Below are 23,908 nucleotides of genomic sequence, written 5' to 3'. Positions count from 1 at the left end.
GGAGCTCCAGAGGTTTGAGCAGTACCTGGAGCCCTTCTAGATCTTCTTTGCAGTCTCTCCCACCTACTGACTTCATATTGGAGCTTATATTGAAGCTGAAAGTGTTAGTAGAACTAAGCATCCAGAAGGATTTATTTAATTTGAGCTTGTTGAAATCATTTCAGGGCTTCTTTTATTTGAAAGCAAAGACAGCATACACGTATTTTTGAAATCCGTATTACTACAGTCAGTGAATATATTTTATCTCATAGTTATTCAAATAAACTCCCCTTATAGGCAAATGAGTCATGAAGATAAATTAGAGAGAAAGGGAAAGACTTCATGTCTGTCGTAACACTGGCAGAACTAACGCACGTAGTTAAAGACAAAGGCTAGTGAGCTAAAGAGGTTAAAAATGAGTTACCAGCATAATCTTTTTAGTCACACATACTAACTTTAATTTGAATTGCCTCCATGTGTTTTGTTAGCGTGAGTCATATGCCTGAAACTATGTTGCTTTCACATCTTATGTAAAAAAAAAAAACCACCCACACACGGGGATTGTAAATTTTTAAAAGCAACAATAACATTTTGTGATCTCCTAGTACAGCCCCCAGAAGGTGTTTATCAAGAGGTTGCCTGGAATCTGCTGGTGCCACTGTAGTGGAACTTAACTAGTTATGAAATTATAAAGATATCTTAAAAATCGGTGTTTTCTTTCAGAAAAGCTGTATACAGAGGAAGGCCGAGTCCTGAGGAAAAAAAAAAGGCCTTATCACGCTTCACCTACTTCTTCCTGAAGCACTGTGTATCTGTCCTTTAATACGAGGAAGCAAACTCTCCTCACTCTGCCTGTGGCCGTATGGAACAAGCACTTTGTGCGAGAGCTGCCTGGGCACATCTGACTTCTTCTGGTACGCAGAGGTTTGGGCTTTATTTCACCCACTGATGAAGCCTGCCCAATGCTCATTAAAATGATGCTCAAATTTTCAATGTCTACTTCATTTAAAAATATTTCACGATGTTGAGATTTACACAAAGAGGAGAATTTGGGGCTGTTAAAAGATCAATAACGATTTTATTGAGCCTGCACAATCATTCAGGGAAGTTACTTTAAAAAAATTTAATGAGGTAATTCCGTTTCCTTCCCAAACTATCTTCTGAATTTTGGTACCCCACATGCCTAAGTATATTGTATTATAAAATGAAATAAAGAGTTGGAGTATTTCACAAAATGTAATTATTGATGGTGCCCGAGCACAGAAAGAAAACATATACCTAGCTCTTTGGTGGCTAAAACCACTTAAAACTTTATTGCACATTTTTGTGAAGTCAAAATATCTTTTGGTGGCCTGAGGTAGTGAGACTTTATCCAGTGAGTATGTAAGAGATTTCTTTGAGGGAACAGAAAACTTCATTGTGTGTGGCTGAGGGCGTTCCCCTTTAGGGCACAAGTCTCAGATTGTATTTTGTTATTCTGTTCCCTGGTGTAGAGGAGCACTTTGAAATTTGGATGAATGTTTTAAATATATTCTAGTAGATTTACCTAGGGACATTAAAGTCATAGTAGTTGACCTTTTCCTCATGGCTTTAAGAAAACTCCTTACATGCAGTCACCTATTTTGCCCATCCCCACCAGAAGTTTCCAGGCCCCCAAATGCAGTGCAGCCACATGAATGATGCCTTCTGCATCCGGCACTGCGGAGGCGACTAAGGTCTCCGGAGCGCTGCAGGGGATGGAAAGCAAATAAGTAGGTCTAGTGCCGATCGGTCACTGAAGAGCAAAAATTCTGCCAGTGATGGGGGCTGGCTTGGAGCACCCCACTCCCCACGTACCCCTCCACGTCCCACTGCCACTGTCTTGTACTCGGGACAGGCACCGCACCAGAAGGTCTGTTGGATGCTCGGTAATTGAGGAAGTGGGAAACACGGGTCAAGGAGAGGGAGAGCACTGAATTTTTATTGCCGGTGTTTATATTTCAGAAGGTTCCTGGTTGTGATTATAAGGTGAAATGAACTAATCAAATGTTAATAGCCACGAGCAATGATAATTTGCTTCAAGGTGCTTATTCATTGATTAGAGTTTAGTGCAGTGCCTGAAATAGAGCTAGCCAGGAAGCATGAAGTCGCTATAGTTGCTGAAAACACAGCAGTAAAAAACGAACAGTGATGAATAAACATGTCACAGACATCTTTGTGTACAAAAGCATTTCTCATACCAGTGAAGACTGTTTTACAATATCAGACTGGTGATTGTTTTCTGATGGTTTGGAATACACACCTAAGTAAAAAAGTGGACTTGAAAGCTAAGAATATAAATCCTGGTCAATAAAAATGTCCATTAATACTTTACAATACCATTCACAGCTTACCAGTTTGATTCTCAACAACCTGCCGCACAACCTCTTTACGAATCCCCTACTGGGGCCATTCCAGTTGGTCTAAATAACTACCTATTCGATGGACCAGAGAGAGGCAGAGAGGTTGTATGAACATCCGGTAGGATGGATCTGCCGGATCTGCTTTGGGCAGGAGGCTGGACTTGCCCCTTCCTTGCTGTTTGGGAATACATGTTTTCTTTCTTTCCACTTTGATAAAACCCTTGGAGAGACTTTGATCTGGGGTTGGTTGTTTGGATTTTGTTTGTTTCAGAGGAAAGCACTCTAAAGCTTGAAACATTTTAGAGAACAATATTTTCTTTTTTTTTCTACTCACAGTGTACAACATCGTGTATTTACATGTGCTACATTGCCTTTTATCATTTCCCTGACTGATAAAGTCCTTGGAAAAAAAAATCAATAACTCTGTAAACATCATCACCACTGTAAATTAATTTATGACCCCAAATTTAGCATAATGTAGTCTAAGATACTGTTCCAAGATAGAAAACTGTCCTTAGAAAATACAGTATCACCTACAGCTGAGGCTTGAAGTTACTCCATACTGTGCATGCTGTTGCCCAACAAATGGAGTCCCAACAGAACTACTGAGTCTGATGTTTGGAAGAGTTTGGGTGATTTTTCACAGTTTTTCATATTTCAGTTTGATGTAACACAGAGTACTAACCATATAATTACCAGAATTAAAATGTTTGGGAATGTAAATTCATGTGAATCAAGCTTTGCAAAAGGCTCTTAGACTCTCTGGAAAGCTCATCGTTGTGCCTGCAGAGCAGAGTGATAATCAGCACAGATGATGAGTTAAAGGCAAAAATTTCAGCTGGCGGTAACACTTAAGATGGCATGTTCTAGGATATTTCAGATCAGCTCTGTTGATATCGTTAAGATACAAGAATTGTTTGACTTTACAGGTGGCTAAGTGGTGGTAATTATGATCTTAATAATGACAATCAGTCTTCTAGTGATAATGCATTCTTGCCTTACAGCACTTAGGTTTTCTCTATTTACCTCTCAAAAGACATTCATAAAACAAATAAAGAACTAAAAAATTATACTGTATACACGAATGTACAATAGATAATGTTTCTTATTTTGACAAAAAACATTTTGTTTTAATGCCAGGGAGTTTCCCTATGTTTGTGTTGCAATTTTCAGATGCATTGGCAAAATAAAGTAAATCAGTGAAATCAGGAAGGAATGCAAAACAATTGTGACTGCCACAACGATTATGACTGATTTTACTCATCGTTTGGGGTACTAAGCAGGTGCAAAATAACACGTAACTGTGACTACTGATGACGTGACCCGACAAGTTTGACTTCCTCACATCAGTAGTTGGTAAACTGAAAGCAAAACACTTGTAGTACAATAAAGAACTTGGTGATTACACTTATCTTTGGATATTTTTCTTCATGTTCTTTGATCAAGAAATTGATGCATTTTTGCCCATTCTTGGGGCTACATGACAATTTTTATTGCTGCTGACAGAGCTGTGGTCTCAAGTGAAAGCCTTGCTCTGGATGTTCCATTGTATTTCTCAGCAACTTTCAGTGTTTTTTTCCTGGTAAATGCAAAATTCTATGTCAGTCCTGTGACTTTCTATACCTTCACATTAATGATCATGCATATTCTGCAAGATCAGCAAATTAATATTACAAGCCATTCACTGAAGCAGACATAAATCAACCAGACAGGTGGCTACGAAATGGCTTCAGCAAGAGTAGCTTCCCATGCCCACCCTTCAGACTTGTCCCATTTTTTTATAGTGCATAAGGAATAGGGCCCATTGGCAAGCATTTCTTTATTATTCAAGTCTCTGTTCTGAGCAACAATTAACTTATTTCCAAATAAAATTTTATCTGCCTGGAATAAAATTGCCTTTACTGTAAAATTTGCCATCCCTTTATCTTCTGTTGATTTCTGACCACATTTCAAATTTCTCCTTGAAAATGTGGTCATTACATTTAGGAAAGGAGGATCACTCTCAATATGACACATCACCTGCTTCCTTTCCTGCTTCTTGCATTTTCATCAAGTCCTCAGCAAACCCTGCTGGACCCAGTTGAGAGGTTGACAAGATCTCCTTGATCATCTCCCATTGGGTTCATCCCATTCTTATCAAGCAAGGCTTCAGTATCTGCTTGCTTTTTTTCCCAAATCCTAGATGTCTGCAGATCTGTATGAGTTGAGGTAGAATTATTCCGAGGTCTCTTATTTGTATCATGCAGATGCTAAGAGCTTAGCAGTTATGCGGTTCTGACAGCCATTGCTACCCCTGGAGGCTGCTAATGCCCAATATATTCCTTGGTAGCCCCTTAGATATTTTTTCGGTCTTTACTCTGAGGGTTGAGGCAACCACAATGTGTACAATTCATACTTTGATGTCATCTCCCATTGTTAGAGCTGCTCTAGGTAAAACCACTTAAATCTCTATTGCTCTTTAAAAAGCGCATTGCAGCTCCATTTAGCACTAGAGAATTTTTGGCAAGCTTATCTATCAGCAAGTTATCTAGATACACACAAGTTTCCTGTTCTTATCACAGAGGATGTTTTTGTAGTTTTCCTCCAAACTTGGCTTCTGGTTTATGAGGGAGGTGCCATTTAGTGAAGCTTTTTATTTGTCAGATTCCCTGTGACCTGCCTAATAGGCCCAGCAGAGCTGTGAGAGCCAGTATCCTTATCACCCTCAAGAAACAAAGACTTTTTTTCCCAATAAGCGCAGACGGCTGTTGGTACATTACATTTTCTGTTTCAGAATACATATCACTCTCACAGTCTTGGACTGTCCCCTTTTTGCTCACCTTTCTCTGGTATGGAAGCAGCAGCAATCTCAGTGATAATGAGCTTCTGTGTCAGTAGATGATCTCTCAGAGCAGTAGGGATCTTGTTGTTCTTGTTTGCTATAGCACCTGGCACTTGTGTGTCTGCAGCTAGTGCAACACACTTAATTAGCACTACACATCTACTTTACTTTTTAAAGTACCTGTCTTTATTTTGGAAGAAGATCCATTATTCTGTCTCTCATATTGTTGATCTACGTGGAGCTTGATGATTTCATAGATATTTCTGCCTTCAGTCACTGTTGTCATAGACATAGAATGGCTTGGGTTGGAAGGGACCTTTAAAGGCCATCTAGTCCAACCCCCCGGCAATGAGCAGGGACATCTTCAGCTAGACCAGGTTGCTCAGAGCCCCGTCCAGCCTGACCCTGAACGTTTCCAGGGATGGGGCATCTACCACCTCCCGGGGCAACCTGTTCCAGTCTTTCACCACCCTCATCGTAAAAAATTTCTTCCTTTTATCTAGTCTGAATCTAGCCTCCTTTAGTTGAAAACCATTACCCCTTGTCCTATCGCTACAGGCCCTGCTGAAAAGTCTGTCCCTGTCTTTCTTATGAGCCCCCTTTAAGGACTGAAAGGCCACAATAAGGTCTCCCTGGAGCCTTCTCTTCTCCGGGCTGAACAACCCCAACTCTCTCAGCCTGTCCTCACAGGAGAGGTGCTCCAGCCCTCGGATTGTTTTTGTGGCCCTCCTCTGGACCTGCTCCAACAGGTCCATGTCTTGCTCATTTGGCACAATTAGCACAACCCAAAAGTCCTGATTTTTCCCACTGTAAGAGAGCCAAGGCATTTCTGAGGACACCGATTGTGTAGTATTGCACTCTCATTCAATTCTTTGGTCATACCCAGGTATGGAATGTGATTGCAGAATTGGGCAACTCTCAGAACTTATATCAATATTTAACATAAAGTGGCACTAGGATTTTCTGTAATTGTGTGAATTGTAAAGGTCTTCTGTGCTTACTTGGAAGGGGATGGACAGGCTCTCTATTTTTTCTACTTAGCTTCACAGAGATGACATTTACACTTTGGCAATAAAAATTGTACGAGCTGTAAAATGCATGAAAAAAATCACAACCATCATGTATTTCAGAGCCGTAATAGTAGAAGTACAAACAAAATTGGTATTTCGGCAACCAGTTATTATTTCAGGCATTGTCTTTGGGAAGCTACTTTCGTGCAAAGGTTAACCCTTCGTTCCCTGGCTCAGGTTTGATTCCAGTCCAAGGTGAGGCTTGTATACTGCTGTAAGCTGCGACGCTCTAGCTCCATGGATCTCCTCCTCTCCCACACTCACCGCTAGCATACTTCCGAAGTTCTAGCAAATAAAAAGGGGGTAGCGAGTGCAGGCTGCTAGAGCTGCTCCATTCCGCAACGGGCACCCTGTCGCCTGCCTGCCTCCAGCCCGTCTGCTGCACCCGGGACGGGCCTGTGCGAAACCGAGCCGGCACCGAGCCGGGCCCAGGCAACAGTACCGAGCCGGGCCCAGGCAGCACGTTTACCCGCAGGCAGGGAGTGCCAGCGCCTCCCCGCCGCACCCCCGCCGCCCACCCGCTCCGCGGGGCCGCGCCGGGCCGGGCCGGCGGGGCGAGCACCGGAGGGGCGTGGCTATCATAGACCCCGCCCCGGGCGGCGCCCATTGGCCACGGCGGCGCGGGGCCCGCCCAGGGGCGGGTCCGGGGCGGGCGGGACGGCGCGGCGCTATCCGCCCGCCAGAGCCGGAGTCGCCGCCGCCGCCGCCGCCGCCGCCGCCGCGGGAGCGCGGGATGGCGACAGCGGCCGGGACGGGGAGCAGCGCCATGGCCGAGAAATACGACGTGGTCGTGGTCGGGGGCGGCATCTCAGGTGGGTCCGGGGGGCGGCGCGGGCACCGCGCATCCGCCGGCCTTCCCCGGGGCATCACCCCGGCAGCCGTCCCAGAGCCCGTCCTGCGCCGCGGGCGGCGGGGGGCACCGGTGCTCGGGGCCGGGGTGCTGCCGGCTGGGCAGCGCGGGGCCTGGGAGCGGCGGGGCCGGCAGTGGCTCGTCCCCCCGGCTGGCCCTAAGGCTTGGGCGATGGTTAACGAGAGTGTCGGGTCTCCAGGGGCTTCAGATACACTTGGGGGACAAGAGGGGAAAAATGATCCAGGTCGCTATTTTAGGATGAATTTGCTTCTTCTTGCGTTGGTTTGTACTTCGTGCTCATCAGAAGAGAGTCTGGAGGAAAGCTGACTTTACGGTGTCCACAGGTGCAGGGATACAGGCTGGGATTTTTGCATCCCGAGAAAGACGGCATGTTGAAGTTGTGGTTTTTTAGGTGGCTCTTGCAGTGCTGGCAATTGTATTCTTTTGATAAATACTGCAGAAAGACATCTGGGAATATCTGTAAAAACAGGTTAGGTTTTGTTACTGTGAGAAGAGCTGTACTACAGACAGCCGAATTCCCCCGGTGGGATGGGCTCTTCACACTTTACTAGGAAATACTTCCCAAAATACGCTTCAGATCTACTTTAACGCTAGCAAGTGCATTGTGGCCCCTGATCCTCATGCTTAAAAGAAAGAAGTAATTATTCTTATGGCATCTGATGAGATGAGAATGTACCTAAGATGAGAATGTTGCTGTGTTGAGAAAATCTGTATTTGGTTTGTCCATCAGATAAATACTGTGTTAGCAGCTTCGGCCAGGTTGCAGTTTTCAGGGAGTCTTTACTTCACTAATGACTCGCAAAAGGCGAGTTATGTGACTGAGTGACTTCAGTGATACTACAACCATTATTGCTATAGGTACAATTAGTTTTTATTAGAATTGAGAAGGAGTCAGAGGCTTTCCTTTCTGTAATCTGGAGTGAATTGAAGCACGAAACAGCAAACTGTTTGCTTAATTACATTATTTCATTTGCTAAAACAACAGTATTTGTTTAAATCATTATTTGTGACAATGTAGTTATGTAATTAATCTGTAGTATCGCCGAACAGAAAGAAAGAGTTTGGACCTAGTTTTCCTTGCTTTTTAGTTTTACCGGATGCCTGGGTATTTTCCTGCTAGCACAAGTCATTTGGTCTTCATCCTTAAGATTTCTGTAATGCACAGAGTGCCCATAAGGAATTACCCACCGGTACTGTGTGCAGCTGATGGCAATGTGATCTCAAAATGGTTTTTAGGGCTCTGAGAAGCTCTTCTTCCCTTGAGGGTACCTTGCTCCTCAGGCTTTCCAACCTGTAGCAGTGTTCTGGAAAATGCATCGAGCATTTCTTAGTGGTATCTTGCCTCAGTAGTATAAGAATCAGTAAGTTACTTCAGAATGCTTATGCCTTGGACTAAAGCCTGGTGTGGAGTCTGAAATGGAGCCAAGCAGGAAATTTCAAGGCGTTACAGTCCCTGAAAATTTGTCAGTGGCATTAGGAAGACAAATAAACATGTCACAGCACTCTTGGGGTACAGGAACATTTTTCTTGCCAGTGGTAACCCTTATGTCATGCCAGTGGCGTAGAAATTGGTGTTTGCCTGTTACAAATTAGAACAGGCATCATTTTAAGAAAGCAGCCTTAGAAAAATGAACAATAAATGCTTTATTTCATAATTAATCCATCTTTGTAATTCCTATCAGCTCTTGGTTCGTTTTGCTTTTCATGCAGCTTCTCTCTCGCTACCGTTCCTGTACCAATATACCTACACCTCAGTTTTGCAAGAGGTTAGGCAGTGCTGCTTTCTGGTCTTCAAAAAAGTAATTTGTATCTAGAATTTTGGTTCTGGTGAGACAAATAGTAAAAAATGCTCCAGTATGGACAGGGTTTCGCCCTCTACACCTCTCTGACTCCAGTCTTGACTCGATGCTGCTTGTTTCTCTGAAGGTATATTTGCAATTGCCTTGTCTGATAAGATTACTGTCTTCTCTCCTTCTACTATATTTTAAATACTCATTACCTGATGCTTGCAAGAAAGGATAGGAAACTTTGGGATAAACTAGTTCTTTACTAGAAATACATGAAATATGTATCAGGTATAAGCAAGCTGCTTGTTATATTAAGTGTGAGCTTCCCAGCGGTGAGATTGTTGCCTTTTAAAATATTTGTACAATATTTGCAAAATGTAGCTCAAATCCTGACTGGCACCTCTGGAGACATCTGTTCCTCAAAGTGAACCATGGTCTTGAGACCTGGTTTCTGTACAACGTAAGGCACACTTCTCGTCCATGCCTCTGGCCTCTGCATGTACACGTCTGTACGCGGTCATTCACAGGGACACAGAATCCACTCTGCCTGTAGGAAGCTGCAATCTAGGGATGGAGGGAGCTTCTGCAAAGAGTGCTTCACAGTAGCGAAGCTCTTGGAAGATGACCCTGGCTCTGGTGGCTTCTACTGCTGAGATTTGTCTGCTGTACCCTGTGGAATCATGGTCAAACTGTCCAGACTGCATCAGCAAGTATGTTTGGACCCCTACAGAGAGGGAGCTGCAGAGCTTGGGCTAGATTCCTCTTTTTACATGGGCATGCATCTTAAAAATGTGGATGGTGCCCAGGAAAGGCCCCAGGCACATGTTTGTATCATTCTTAATGGATAGTGTCCCCCATAATACCGTTAATATTAATTATAACATTTTATATTCAAGCATATTAAATAAACTGATGCCTGAAGTTCAAGACTTCCCCTATACCCACAAGGACTTCTTATTTATATGCCTAGAATATTGCTCCTATTTTCTATTTATAGGGCGTTTCTACTGAACTGAAGAGAGTGTTCTGGTTTGGATTGATTTTTGACCTTTTTCTTGTGCATTTTGGTTTAGGCTATGTAATTCCCTCGTTTGTTAAACACAGCAAGCTGAAAGCACATGACGTGCCGTGGATGCGTGGCTGACTGATTAGCAGGATCATAACCCTGACATCCCATCAGACAGTCCTCTGATACTTGGGTTAAGGGGCTGTACTAGTTGAGGACTAGGAGATTGTCATCCTCTGTGTGGACTAACTACTGTATTGACGGCTTCCAGAAGTTGTCCCTTTTATGCAGCAAGACACTGCCATACTTCTCCTGACACATCCTCCCCATCCCAGCTCCATTATCTGCTCCCCCAAGCTAAGGCCATAATTACAGGGAAATTCAGATTTTGACTCCATAGCCCTAGGATGGAGCATACCTGCTTGCTCTGAGATATGAGATGGGTTGTAAGGAGGTCCGGGATGCTCAGTCACTCCTTGAGAACTGCTCATTAACAACTGGACAGCATTAAGTGCTTGGAGAGTTTTGACAGAAACCTCAGATATTTCAGCTTTTGAGATCTAGAAAATGGCTGCTGCCTACATGTGACCTATAATTCCTCAAAACTTTCTAACTGACCTTATTGGGGCATATTTTCACATGGATAACAAAACGCGCTATGTTGACTCAAAGGCTACCTCCTTGCCAAATATCAAGTTGCTGCTAGAACTTCCAAAATAGGGGGGAAAAAAACCAAAGCCATCGGTTTTCAAAATCAAAGAAGAATGTTTGTTTCCTGGAGGTTTAGAAATAGCCAGCCAATTTTGACCAAGATTTTCCAGCAAAAAAGAATCAGCCTGGAAAACACACCCTGAAAATTCAAGCTTAAATAGTTCAAAATTTGGCAAAAAAAGAATGTAAGCAAAACACCCCAGCTTTTTCAGCAGGAAGCTTGGCGCACATTCATATGCCAGCCTCACCTTACACGTGAATTTTGGACACTGGAAGCCCAGTTTATCAAAAGAAGGCACGGAGAATTTAGAATGTTTGTCTACATAATGTAAGCCAGAGATGTGTCAGATATGGAGAAGTATGTCCAGAAGCAGGCAAGTCCAAGAGAACTTGTATGCAAATATCTTTTGGAAGAAATTTCAGCACATCGTGTTACAAGCACAAAGCACAAGGGAAACACAGCCTTAATTGAAACTTGCACTGAAGATTATAATTCTTTGACATGGATACTTCTTATTTCCAAATAAAACCACATTTGTTCTTAGCTCGAAACGAGATCTCATGGCTCAACAAAACAGATTTGCCAGCCACATGCAGGAAACAGCACTGTTTTCTATTGCACTTATGGAGTGGTCCAAGGGCCACAAATTGTAGGAGAAGCTGGGTTGTAAAAATAGTAGTAATTAGTCTTTATATTGAAATAAAACATATGATATGCTATTAAGGCTTTTTTTTTTCCCCTCTCCATGGAAGAGCGCTATGCAACGGCATCTCCTGCTCCACAGTGTGTGATCGACAACCTTACCACTTGAGCTACCTACGCATTGGCTGTGGTCTCTGAGTGAAATACTGAATAATGAGGAAATGCAGATTTTCCTTGCTTGCTATAACAGCAGCACAACTTATGTTGTATACTACTCTGTTTTGACAGCATGCCAAGCTGCTGGTGGGTGGTAGTGTCAGATAAACTGTCAAAAACACAGTTACTGGTAGAAGATATGATCAGTCCCACCTGTGTAAACCTGGAGTAGTTTTCAGTAGATTTTTTTCTACTGTTACTTCTAAATTTACCCAGAATTTGACCTGTAAGAATGCAATAGCTGGTTCCTAAAATGGATCCTGTGTTTATCTCTTTACATCTGCCCTGTGCTGGGCTCCGGCTGCCTGGTTCCTTCCCGCTGTCTTTCTGGATCCAGCAGGAAAGCTGATAATCAGTGATAATATTGTCACTTGGTACCAGAAACTCCTATAAGGCATTTTTGGGGATGCAGCAATAAATAGCAATGTTTCGCAGAGCTCTCAGTTCCCCATGTACTGCTAGCAAGCTGACTGCCATTACGAGAATAATTTACAGCAGGAACAAAACAATCAGACCCCCGTATAAAGTGTAATGGGTGTTATGTACAATACTCACAAAAAGCAGAAATACCAGTTTCCATTTGCCGCCTTCTTCATAATGTGTTCTAATGTTTTGCTACTAAAGATGCAAAACCTTATGACGTGGGGCATGGGTTTTGGTTAAGACACTCCTTTGTGTTATGCTCAGTGCTAGATGTTTAGTTTTGGCTAAAATATGGTTGTGATGTGTTCATTATATAACCAGATGTAGAAATATTATTATTTTCTTCATCTTTCATCATATTCTTCATGTGTTTTTCTATGGTAAATGCATCATCTATAAACATTGTCTAACCCAGGGGATAACCTGAATAGTCACAGCTGGTTCTGCTCCTGAATGAAGAATGTGTCAGGTTTGTTTCTGGCAAAAACAAAATGTATACCAGCATGATTCATAGGTTAGCAAATTCAGAGCTCCTAAGAGAGCACTGTAAACCTGTGGTTTGTCCTTGAGGAACAGATTTTGCACCATGCCTCAGGCTTAGGTGGAAGGTGTTGGAAGGTAGGAAGGAGTATTGCTGTTAGCTAGGTAGGTCTGAAGTCTTAAGAGTGTTATTTACTCCAGCGAGCAAAAGAAATAGCCAAGTAGTTAGAACAGATCTCTAAATATTCTAGCATAACAAAAACAGGCATGGGACAGGCATTATGTCTTTCCCAGGAATACCAATGCTGATGGTCTTGATATTTGTGGTAATGATGTTGACCACAGTTTTGCAGCAACATTTTTTCACATACATATTTAGCTGTAGATCACCGGTAAACTGACAGGAATTTATTCTGCATACTAACCAAACCAATTATCAATAGTTAGAAAATGTGCATAATTACCTTAGGTGTTTCCGTAAAATAGACGGAATCAAACCATCATCATTTTAACTGGCCCTACTCATTTTAATACGTAAGGCGAAGGAGGTTTTCTAACCTCATGCTTACACCAGTTAACTTTTTTCTGCCTTTGTTTTGGGGGGAGGAGGAGAGAGTTACTCTGGGGAAGAGTTGTTTACTGCAATGGGCTTTGGACTTGAAAATCACAGCGGGTGTGTATGGAGGAGGGGATTCATCCTTGGGATACAATTCCCTCTTCCTGCCCACTGTGTTTCTGTTAACATTGTCCATGAGAAACTGTCTTTGTACCCTTCAGAACAAGGCTTGCATCTGTTGAAAGCATTTAGACAGTAGCGCCATTGAAACCAGTTAGAGTGGCTTGGTCTCAGTTGGACAATGTAGTCTGTAATACAAAATATTTATTCTTTTTTGGTTGAAATCTTTGCTAAATCAACTGGATTATTTTTGCTAGAGGGGAAAAAAAGAATTGATGAAAAATAAATTAAAAACATTTACCTGAAAATGACAAAATAAATAAACGCAACCTCATCCCCAGTATCAAGTATTCTACAACAAGGATTGTGAAAGAACATATGGAAAGATAAAATACAGTTTCTGACAGAGTTAGTGATGTCATGGCATTAGGCAACATTGAAGAAGAAATGAATGTAGACTTGTGATCTGTACTGTGTATTCTTGCTGTTTTGTGCAAATTTAAGAGGCTGTAATTTAATTAATAAGTTTTTTTCATTTTCAGTGACAACTTGAAACTTCAAATCCTTAGTCTGTGAAGGAAAACAGTTCTTTCATTCTCAGCCTTCTATATGTTGTTGCCCATTAGTGATTTCTCTGGTCAGTCTGATGTAACTGAGTACATTTTAACTATATTTTAAAACTTATTTAAATACCATAGTGTGCACAAAAATTCCAATGAAAAGAAAATTGGGGAGGGGGGAGAAGGAGAAGAAAGAGGTGAGGAAGGGAGATTTTACCCTACAGCCATGGTAGAAATGTTTTGCGTCTCTTATTGACAGGTTCGTGTTTACTTGGCAAAGAGACTTCTAGTTGAATAACGAGAGCTGATTCTAAGGTGACCATTGCCAGATTTAATTACTCAATTGTGTTTGGAAAAAGTTAGGTTTTCCATCAGGGAAACAGTAAAAATAATCACAGCATTAGCATGCTGTTACAGTGGAACTTTAATGAGGATATATCGACAATTGTCTCACTTTACTGATGTATTATGAGAAAAAAAGTTTAAAAATTATTCCCCTGCTAAGATCAGAAAAATGTAGAGATTTTCCAGAAGGATTTTTTTTCCTCATGTTATTCAGTTAAAGATTTTTTTTCCTTATGTTATTCAGTTAAAGCCTCCTAGAACACTGCAGTAATGGGTTAGTAGTCTTTCACACAATGTAATTATCCCACTCCATGTACAGTAGGGTGGATTAACAAGGATTTTACGAAGGAATGTTGTATTAGCCTGATTTTGGTAAACTTTCAGCCCAATAATGGATTCATAAAAGGCAAATGCACTTTGTCGAAGAAGCTAGCAAGTAAGCAAACGACGCGCCTAGGAAACCAGCAGACAGTTACCTTTTCAGTAGCAACAGGTAATTTTCTCTGCCTTTGTTTTGGTGTGCTCAATATGGCACATACATAGCGGCCTCAGTTTGAAGGGTTAAAAGGTTAGTGGTATCAGAGTGTCGTCTCTCCCCTTCACTGCCCTTCCTTACCCTGTATGGGTACTGCCCTTGCATGTTTTGGAGATGCTCAGCATACATCACGTAAGAAGTGCTGTCTCTGGGAAGAGTGCTAGTGATTTTTGCTTCTGATCATGGTTTATCAGTGAATCTGTTTGATGTACTGGATTTACAGAGCCTAGATTTTGACCAGTAGAATCACTGCACTATTACTACAGAATTACTGTCACACTTCCCATAAAGTAACTTTTTTAAAAACTTTTTTGTGCTGCAGAACTCATATCTGCTCCTACGCCCTGTATCAACCCCAGTACTGAGGCAACCTGGAATTGCTCTCATAAACGCTAGTCTTACAAATGCTTCCCTATGAAATAGGGAAACATTTCCCACATTATGGGACTCAGCTGGGAATCAAACTCGGGTCTCTTAAGTCCCAGTCTTGTGCACTACCTGTAGAGTTGAACCTTTCTCTCTTATGAGGTAGAGACATGCTTTGTTGTCTTTTCCATCAGGCTACGTACAAAATTCAGTGTTGTTCAGCATCGCTATGTTTCAGCCATGGTGTGTGTCTGGTAGTCTGCAGATTGGCATAAATTCATCTTAGTTTCTATTTTTTTTTTTTTTTTAACTGTATATCCAGTGTTTTGATGCACTTGAAACTACTTTGCTTGATAGGATTATGACAATTTTCTGAAATGAAAGCAGCGGCAGTATGATCTGTAGCAACAGCAATTCTGAGTCCTTAATAGCACTGCCAAGTCAATAGGAGTAGAGCTTTCCTGCATGGCATCTTCAGACGGGGGGAGCTTGGTGTGAGATTGCCATAGAAACCCTTGTGGAGGATGTATAAGTCATCTCGCCTTGTTTATTCTCATCTAATAACAAGTGAATTTCTACATAGCCAGATACTTCAAATGAGGCATGGTTTTGGCAGGCTCCTTTCATCTTTCTGAGGCAAGTAGTATATTTCTAATTCATAGGATTAGGGTGATATCTGGAAGGAGCACAGCCAGTAATTTGGGGTGGTTTGCAGCTTTATCTCTAGGCTACACTTGGAGGAGGTGGAGGAGGCAATGGGGCACAACAGTGGCCTCGGCAGTGACAGCCACGTCTGTGCTGCAGTCATGCAGCCATACGCAGGCGTGGTTTAAAATGCCGCGCCCGAGTCTTCGCTGCGGCCTGAGAGGCCACGGCCCGGCGCTCGGTTTGGCCTGGTGTAGGTGCTCGCCAGACACTGTGGAGATCCACAAAACGACAGGACATTGTGGCTGGTGTCAGAGCCCACGCGTGGCCGAGGACCATGGCTCTAGAGCAGCGCTCGCGTTGCGGGAGGCCCTTGTGGTATGAAGGTCCTGTCCTCCCCCTTGGCAGCTCCTGGAAGGTGGGCGATGTCCTCTGGGGAAGTAGCGGAGATGTTGGAGAGGAGGTGAGAGGCTAGCTCCGTGCAGCCGAAGGGGTGCTGAGCAGGCAGAGACGGGGCAAGGAACTGGAAAGGAGAAGGTCTCGTTCATTCCTCTCTCATTCTCACCCCATTGATCAAACAGAAATAAGTGGTCACTCTCTGGTGTCCAGTCCTGTAGAGGGTACTGGAACAGCAACAAAAGTCTTGAAAATTCAAGTTATTGAGAAGATAAAGGGAAAATATGCAGTCTATTTGGAGGTTAATTGTGTATCAAAAGCACGTAGGCTTCATGACCTGTGGGATGCTTAAGACATACCTGTGGAAACACCTGTATCTGGTGCACGTCGGTCACACCAGAAAGGAGCTAAACAGTTGGGTTCAATAGACAGCTACATAGAGATACCCCGTGTGTGGGTGTTGTTGCTAGTCCTCCATTTTGAAAGAAAATGGTTTCCATGCTTTAAACAAATGAATGTGTAGTAACAATCTTTAATCAACATATTTTGCATTGTTTTTATTTCTGAGTCAGGCCCTCTTCTAGTTGCCAGTAAGCCATCACTGTCCCAATGTATCTCTTGCCCTTTCCCAGTCTGTGTAGCTCTGAAGCCTTTTTTTTTTTTTTTGGATCAGTGTCTACAATGACACTTGGGTTAACAATAATGAAACTAAAAACCTGTAAGGCTGGAGCGAAAGAAGTACAGTTTAACAAGCAAACAGGTTGGAGAACCTCAGTCACATTACCACATGTTCTTCATCCTTTAGCAGTCCTTCTTTATTTGGATATATCATATAATTAAGCTATAAACCAGTAGTAAGCTTAACTTCCAACCCAGGCCAGTGCAACCATCATTCTTCCTAAACAGCTGTGGCGTGAATATAGCTATAGTATATAGCATGAAATGATGGTCCTAGGCACTGAGGATTTGCATACAATTTCTTTTCTTACCTAGGCCAGATTTTTTACTGCTTCATGTTCCGTAGGGTAACACATGAATGCGCTGTGCATTTTTTCAAGATTTGTATAGCATAGAATCATAGAATGGTTTGTGTTGGAAGGGACCTTAAAGATCATCTAGTTCCAACCCACCTGCCATGGTCAGGGACACCTTCCACTAGACCAGGTTGCTCAAAGCCCCATCCAACCTGGCCTTGAACACTTCCAGGGATGGGGCATCCACAACTTCTCTGGGCAACCTGTTCCAATGCCTCGCCACCCTCATAGTGAAGAATTTCTTCCTTATATCTAATCTAAATCCTACCCCCTTTTAGTTTAAAGCCATTACCCCTTGTCCTATCACTACATGCCCTTGTAAAAAGTCCCTCTCCAGCTTTCTTGTAGGCACCCTTCAGGTACTGGAAGGCTGCTGTAAGGTCTCCCCGGAGCCTTCTCTTCTCCAGGCTGAACAACCCCAACTCTCTCAGCCTGTCCTCACAGGAGAGGTGCTCCAGCCCTCGGATCATCTTCGTGACCCTCCTCTGGACTCACTCCAACAGGTCCATGTCTTATGTTGGGGGCCCCAGAGCTGAAATATCTACAGTAAACTTTCTTACAAAGAATAACCCAGTCATGCCTGAGTGTCCAGTGGTATTTACGCAGAATAGAGAAATTCAACCTTTTATTTTATATATGTAGGAAATCCACTTTTTTGTGACAAAAAACACTGTATATTTTGAAAAATCATTTTCCTCATATAAAACCCAGAAATATTTGTAAGAAAATACTGCAGGTTTTGTTTCCAGCATTATAGACTTGTGTCTTCTGTGTTTGTGTTGAGGAAGAAGAGAACACCATCACCAAAAGGATTAAAGAATTAACATTGTAAAATGTTCTCTATAGACTTTCATGAAGGAAAAAAATAATCAAAAACTACTGAAAGAAATTAGATCAATTTGTAAGATGTTAACTTCACTGACAAATGGCTTGCATTTTTAAAAATTAGAATATTAAATAGATGGAAGAATTAAGTATACTTCTGCTCCAGCAGCAATCTAAAGAATATGGTGCAAGGATGTAAAGTTATTTTTAGATGAGTATGGAGATCATATCTGTAATTTTTGTCAATGTAAGACATTTGCACTTCCTCAGTTCTGGTTTCCAGTGAATGGTGTTCCACTTCCCCGTTAAAAGATTATGTGCACAGAAGTTTATGGGCTATTCTGTATTGTCCTCAGAATAAAGGAGTACACTTAACGCTGTCCAGAACGGTTCCTCTCCTCTGGTCTTTTCAGATGTGCGTTCTTTGTAGGCTCACGAACAGTTGCTTGTAATCACATTTCGAGGTAGTGTAACAAACATGAATATAATATTATTATTCCTTACTGCAGGGTATCTTGGAAGTTCTGATCAATAAGGCTGGCTTTCCTATACTTAAGGAGGGGAAACAACTCCAAAGAAACAATGCTTCAGTGCCAAATTGGCCTGCAGGGCAATGGGATAATCTGATTTCACAAACTCATGATTGCTTTTTACAATTTCAGCTTGCATTTGTCAAAAGCAAAAAGAACTCCTGTCCTATTGAATTTCCAGTTGTCTCTAGTGCCTCCATCACGAAGTCCCATAATTAGATGATTTTTGCTGAGACCATAACTCCTTTTATAAAGTATCTGCATTACAGCCTGTTTGATTGCCATGGTCAAACGCTATTGCTTAAAATGAATCTTGACAGAGAAGCAGACTTTCTTTCTGCATGTGAATGAGGACAACGGATAGCAATAGAGTGGAGAGTTGATGAGTGAGAGAACTTGGAAACCTACCTTGCTGGAACACACCTATTTAGTATATTATTATTTCTATCACTTTAGCACTGCAAGCCCTACAAGCTGGGTTCTGCCTTTCTATGCATTGCACAAATGAAGAGTAAGGTGTGTGTCCCTTAATAATTGAGACTTTACTGTTTTTAAAATGCCAAAATGCTAACCTGAAGGAGGAAACTTCATTCTGTGAATGCTACTTATGGAGATGGTTATAACATGCAGCTAAGCAGCAGCCACATGATTTCTGTGGTAAGACACCATGAAAAGTTTCTGACTTCTCTCAGGAATTTTTGAAAACAGTATTGAAACCTGTGACCTTGAAGCTTTGGTTCAGTTTTTGACCATTAAGGTGGCTGATTGCTGCCACTTGCTTTAAAGTGCTTTCTCTTTTTCTGGTAGGTTTGTCGGCTGCCAAATTGCTGTCTGAGTCTGGGGTCAGCGTGGTGGTTCTTGAAGCCCGGAACAGAGTTGGAGGAAGGACATTCACTATCAGGGTAAGTGCTTCATGAGATGCTGGACTCTGATTTGTTCTGTTCTACCACGTGGCAAATGTCACTCCTGTCTTCAAGAAGGGCAAGAAGGAGGACCCAGGGAACTCCAGGCTGATCAGCCTCAACTCAGTCCCTGGGAAGGTGATAGAGCAACTAATCCTGGACACCATTTCCAGGCACATGAAGGACAAGAAAGTCATCAGTCAGCATGAATTCACCAAGAGGAAGTCATGCTTGACCAAGCTGATAGCCTTCTATGATGAAATGACTGGCTTGGTAGATGAGGGAAGAACAGTGGATATTGTCTACCTAGACTTCAGTAATTCAACACTGTCTCCCATAAGACCCTCACAGGCTGATGAAGTAGGGGCTGGTTGAGCAGACAGTGAGATGGACTGACAACTGGCTGAACAGCCTGGTCCAGAGGATGGTGATCAGTGGTACGAGGTCTAGTTGGAGGCCAGTAACTCGTGGTGTACGCCAGGGGTCAATACTGGGTCCGATCCTGTTCAACATCTTCATTAATGATCTGGGTGATGAAGGGACTGGAGCATGTCTCTTATGAGGAAAGGCTGAGAGAGCTGGCACTGTTTAGCCTGGAGAAGAGAAGGCTGAGCAGGGATCTCATCAGTGTATGGAAGGGAGGGAAGGAAGGGTGCAAAGAAGATGGAGGCAGGCTCTTTTCAGTGGTGCCCAGTGGCAGGGCAAGAGGCAATGGGCAAAAACTGAGACACAGGGGGTTCAAACCATCTGAACATTAGGAAACACTTTTTTAATGTGAGGGTGACCGACCACTGGCACAGGTTGTCCAGGGAGGTTGTGGCTTCTCCCTCCTTGGAGATATTCAAAAGCTGTCTGGATGCAGTCCTGGGCAAATGGCTCTAGGTGCCCTTGCTAGAGCAGAAGGGGTTGGACCAGATGACCTCCAGAGGTCCCTTCCGACCTCAACCATTCTGTGATTCTGCTGGGTTTGACATCATTAGCCAGGGGGAAGAGGGGGAGTAGAGTTCCCAAAGAAGACAGGTGTCTCAAGTTGCCATCACTTTTGTCAAGTAATAGAGCTCTGTTCAGACAGGTTACATTGCATTATATGCCAGTGGGCTTCTCCTGACAGGAGGTGCTTTAAAATTGGTCTGGAAGCAACTCTGAGAGCCATCAAATGGGATTTGGGTGCCTAACCAGAAGTGTGTAGTGCCATTTTAGCTGCCCTAGGATACCTTGCCTGACCTCCAGCTGCACGTCTTCTGTGGGTTGTGAGTCAACTTTATCAGCCTTGCACAGAAGTCTTGGATACCTTGGGCTGTCTAAAATGGTGTTAAACATCTGTATTAAGGTAACTGAATTCCACCCATATAGTCCATACCCTTTGTCCATGGCAGGATCTGCTCTGCCTTTAACATTACAGAGGGAAACTATCATCTGAGACTGTGAGTGTCAAAGCATTTCTCCTCTCATTCCCATCTCACTTTGCATACTGTAACAGGCATGATAACTAAGAGCCCTATAAGAAGCAGCCTGAGCAGGGCCAGACATCGTTACAGCTCAGACATACATTTTAACACGGCTTAAAATTATCTGAAATAATACTCCTGCTTCTAAAAACGGACCATGTCTCGATTGCCATTAAAAAGAAGACGAAAGAAATGACAAGTCACCTGTGGCTCAGGGTAATGTAATACAGGCATTACCTCTGCTTCCCACCCTGGAAGTAAGGGACATTTAAATTAGGTCAGATGCCATTGCAGGGGAACCAGAGATAAACAGTGGTGTTTCAGCAGAAATCATTGTTCGTGAAACATGAAGCATAAACACCATCCTTCTGTGACACTGAGAATGCCTAGCTTAAAATGCTCACTATAAACAATGTTAAAAAGAGTTACTATCTTGGGAAATCAGCCTGCTTGTAATAGTATGCGTCCCTGAAACTTTTTGCTTTCTTCCTGCTTCCCAAGCGAGCGCGATGCTGCTCTGAGGGGTGTGCGGAGCACCTTCGGTGGCAGGCATGGCTGGGGGCTGCTAGCCAGAGCACACCAGCCTGGAGCCAAGGTGTGCCGTGCTGGAAAGGAGATTACTCTCCTTGAATAGTGCAGTGCAGTACTCAGCATCTACAGCATTAGGTCTAAGCAGATATCTACAGAGAGAAAACAAGCCTTGGAGCTGGAGATGGTTTCAACTTGACAAATGTTTTGCAAAGACAAGAAAAGTAACATGAATTCTGAAAAAGTGAGGTTAGACTTAGCCGAAGTATTGATTTGGTTGGATTTTTCTTCATATTCTCATGTCTTTTGTGAGACTAAAAAGCCAATACTGAGTGCTATAGTGAAATTTAAACAAGAGTTACACCCAATTGCACACATGTACATGACGGAGTGAAGACACTGTGATCTCTCTGTTTCTGTCATTACAGAGCTCAATACTGCCTACTTTTAAGTCAGTCAGTACACATTTTCTCCTGTGCATATAGTTGCAATGCTAGTCAGTATGGAATAATTCTTTCTACTTCTAGATGTTTGTACTGAGGAGCTTCCTGCACAGCTTCCAATTCCTTTATTCCTTCTTTTGACAGAACAGTCAAGTTAATTACGTAGATGTTGGTGGATCGTATGTGGGACCTACCCAAAACCGGATTCTCCGACTGGCAAAAGAACTGGGTATTGAGACCTATAAAGTGAATGTTGAGGGTCATACAATCCATTATAAGGGGGTAAGTATTGCATCTTTCACGTTTTACCTACCCGCTACACACTGGTATCATGCTGTGATGGTGAGTTGTCCAGGTAGGGATTTGTGCTCTCCTGGCTATAGGTGTGCCCCTCATCTTCATTAAAGATGTTCCAGGAACCCGAGCACCTGGGGTATTTTCTAGATGATAGAAAATGTGTTAGCAAAGAGATTATTTGATATTAAAGGATCGTTGCCCCAGAAATTAAATATTAATCTGAAAGATAGATGTGTTCAGCTTCTTGGGCTAATACGCTGTCAGCCGTAGGCCAGCTGCTGCCTTTCAGATTTGAAAAGTATGACTAAAACTTTTCTCCTTGTGTCTCATCTGCTATTTCTGTCAGCTGATGGCTGTCAGGGAGCATGTCGCCGGGGCCAGACAGGAACGTCTCTTCCCAAGGGCATTTCTCCAAAGTCCGCAATGCTGTGCGGTTTGTCAGAAGCGAGAGGGAGAGTGTTTTGAGGAATGACTAAACGTGGCTTTAGATTTTGTTGTGACAGTCATTCAATTCTATATAATCCCCAGCATCCTCAGATTAAGAGCTTTTTGGTCTTTTGTTTACTGTACTAATCAGTTCAGTTTGGCTCTTTCTGAAGGTTTCCAGGATACTGCTTGGATTGAGTTAGGGGAAAGTGGGGAAATGGTTTATCTTAGCAGCAGAAGCAGCCAAGGGAAAGTGGAAATCCCCGGAGGGATTTCATGAGCTTCTTTGCTCAGAAAGGAATTTTTCCCATATGTGTGTGGAAAAATTTCATGTACTGCAAGCTTTAAAAACCACGTTGCTTCGTGTGGGCAAGTCTCCTTTGTAGTTACAGTTTATTTGAAAAATCCAAATATGTAACTATTGTTTATCTTTTTGTTTGTTTGTTCATTCTTCCCCATCAGTTAGCATGGTAGTGTGGACTGCTTTGATATCAATCAGGAATTTGTTTGTATCCTGTCGTCGTAAATCTGTAACTTCAAACTGTAGATTTTGTTATTTGTTATTTCCAGCCAAATTGCTCTGTGGCTACTGTCCCAGAATTAATCAAGAGTGCTTTAGGACTGAGAAAAGACAGATGTGCTGGAGTACTCCCTTCCCAGAAGGGGCAGATAGCTTTTTATTCTTACAGAGGTCCTTGAAGGTCATGCTATGCTCCGTTTTCACCTTCTGTTTAGTAGAAGACCCTAGAAAGTAAAGGCGTTAGGGCCTTGGCGTGGTATTAACCTTCTCATATAACTGCAGTTCTCTAATATCTGGCTGCAGCACCCAGCTCTGGTATATGTAACATTAGTAAATAAGGACTGCTTTTGCTTATTTGTTTGCTTATGATTTTCAGAGCAAGGTAACACTTGACAAAAGATAAGCATTTTTATGCAATGCTTCACACTGGCCATCTAGTCTTTCTTTTCCTTTGCCTAGCTTTAGGATTAAGAGATTAGGGTGCAGCAAGTAAGTCTGTGACTAAGCCTGTGCAGGTTGCCGTAAATCTGCAGTTCGGACATGGGAGTCACAGACAGTCCACAGCACTGCAATGCTTGCAAGGCTAGACCTGCCGGAGGTATTGAGCAGGGAAGGATGCCCACCTGAGGGCTCACACCATACAGAGCCACTGTTCTAGCCATGCATGCCGTGCACGGCCCAAGGGCAATAGCAACCCCTGCTCTGGGGCGCAAGGGATGCTCCTCCTGTGCTTCCTGACATGTAGCTCATCCTCAGCACAGAGGGCAGGAACCAGACATGCCTTTCTCAAGACTGGCAAAATTGTCTGCTCCTCTTGCACATATTGAAACTTGGAGTGGTGTCACAGCTGGGGAGGCTTGGGCTTAATTCCTGTTGTTGCGGCTACAAGCCACAGCGTAGCCCTGGGCCGGGAAAAGAGCACATCTCTGCAAGAGCACATCTCTGCAAGATGTGCTCTTGCAGAGCACATCTGTCTCTGCTGCCTTCTTTCTAGCCACTGAATCACCGTGCTTGGGGATATTGTTTCCCTTGGATTGGTGTGGG

General features: G+C 42.9%; 1 protein-coding gene across 2 annotated transcripts in view; it reads left to right on the top strand.

Moving 5' to 3' along the window:
- The first annotated feature begins 6,947 nt into the window (after positions 1 to 6,947).
- The window catches only part of LOC140647594 (amine oxidase [flavin-containing] A-like), a 37,544-nt gene continuing 20,583 nt past the window's right edge, over positions 6,948 to 23,908 (top strand). Inside the window, exons 1-3 of one of the 2 annotated variants that reach the window (XM_072852384.1) lie at positions 6,948 to 7,063; positions 19,108 to 19,202; positions 21,766 to 21,903. In XM_072852384.1, coding sequence (XP_072708485.1) covers positions 6,985 to 7,063; positions 19,108 to 19,202; positions 21,766 to 21,903 — 312 coding nt within the window. In that variant the 5' untranslated portion in view covers positions 6,948 to 6,984. Of the gene's footprint in view, positions 7,064 to 19,107; positions 19,203 to 21,765; positions 21,904 to 23,908 lie in introns of those variants that run through there. The other variant, XM_072852387.1, reaches the window with a different exon arrangement.

The sequence above is a fragment of the Ciconia boyciana genome, chromosome 1 (assembly GCF_034638445.1).
Source record: "Ciconia boyciana chromosome 1, ASM3463844v1, whole genome shotgun sequence".
In the NCBI taxonomy this organism is placed as follows: domain Eukaryota; kingdom Metazoa; phylum Chordata; class Aves; order Ciconiiformes; family Ciconiidae; genus Ciconia; species Ciconia boyciana.
Note: the sequence above shows the minus strand (reverse complement) of the source record. Positions and strands in the feature narration are given on the sequence as shown.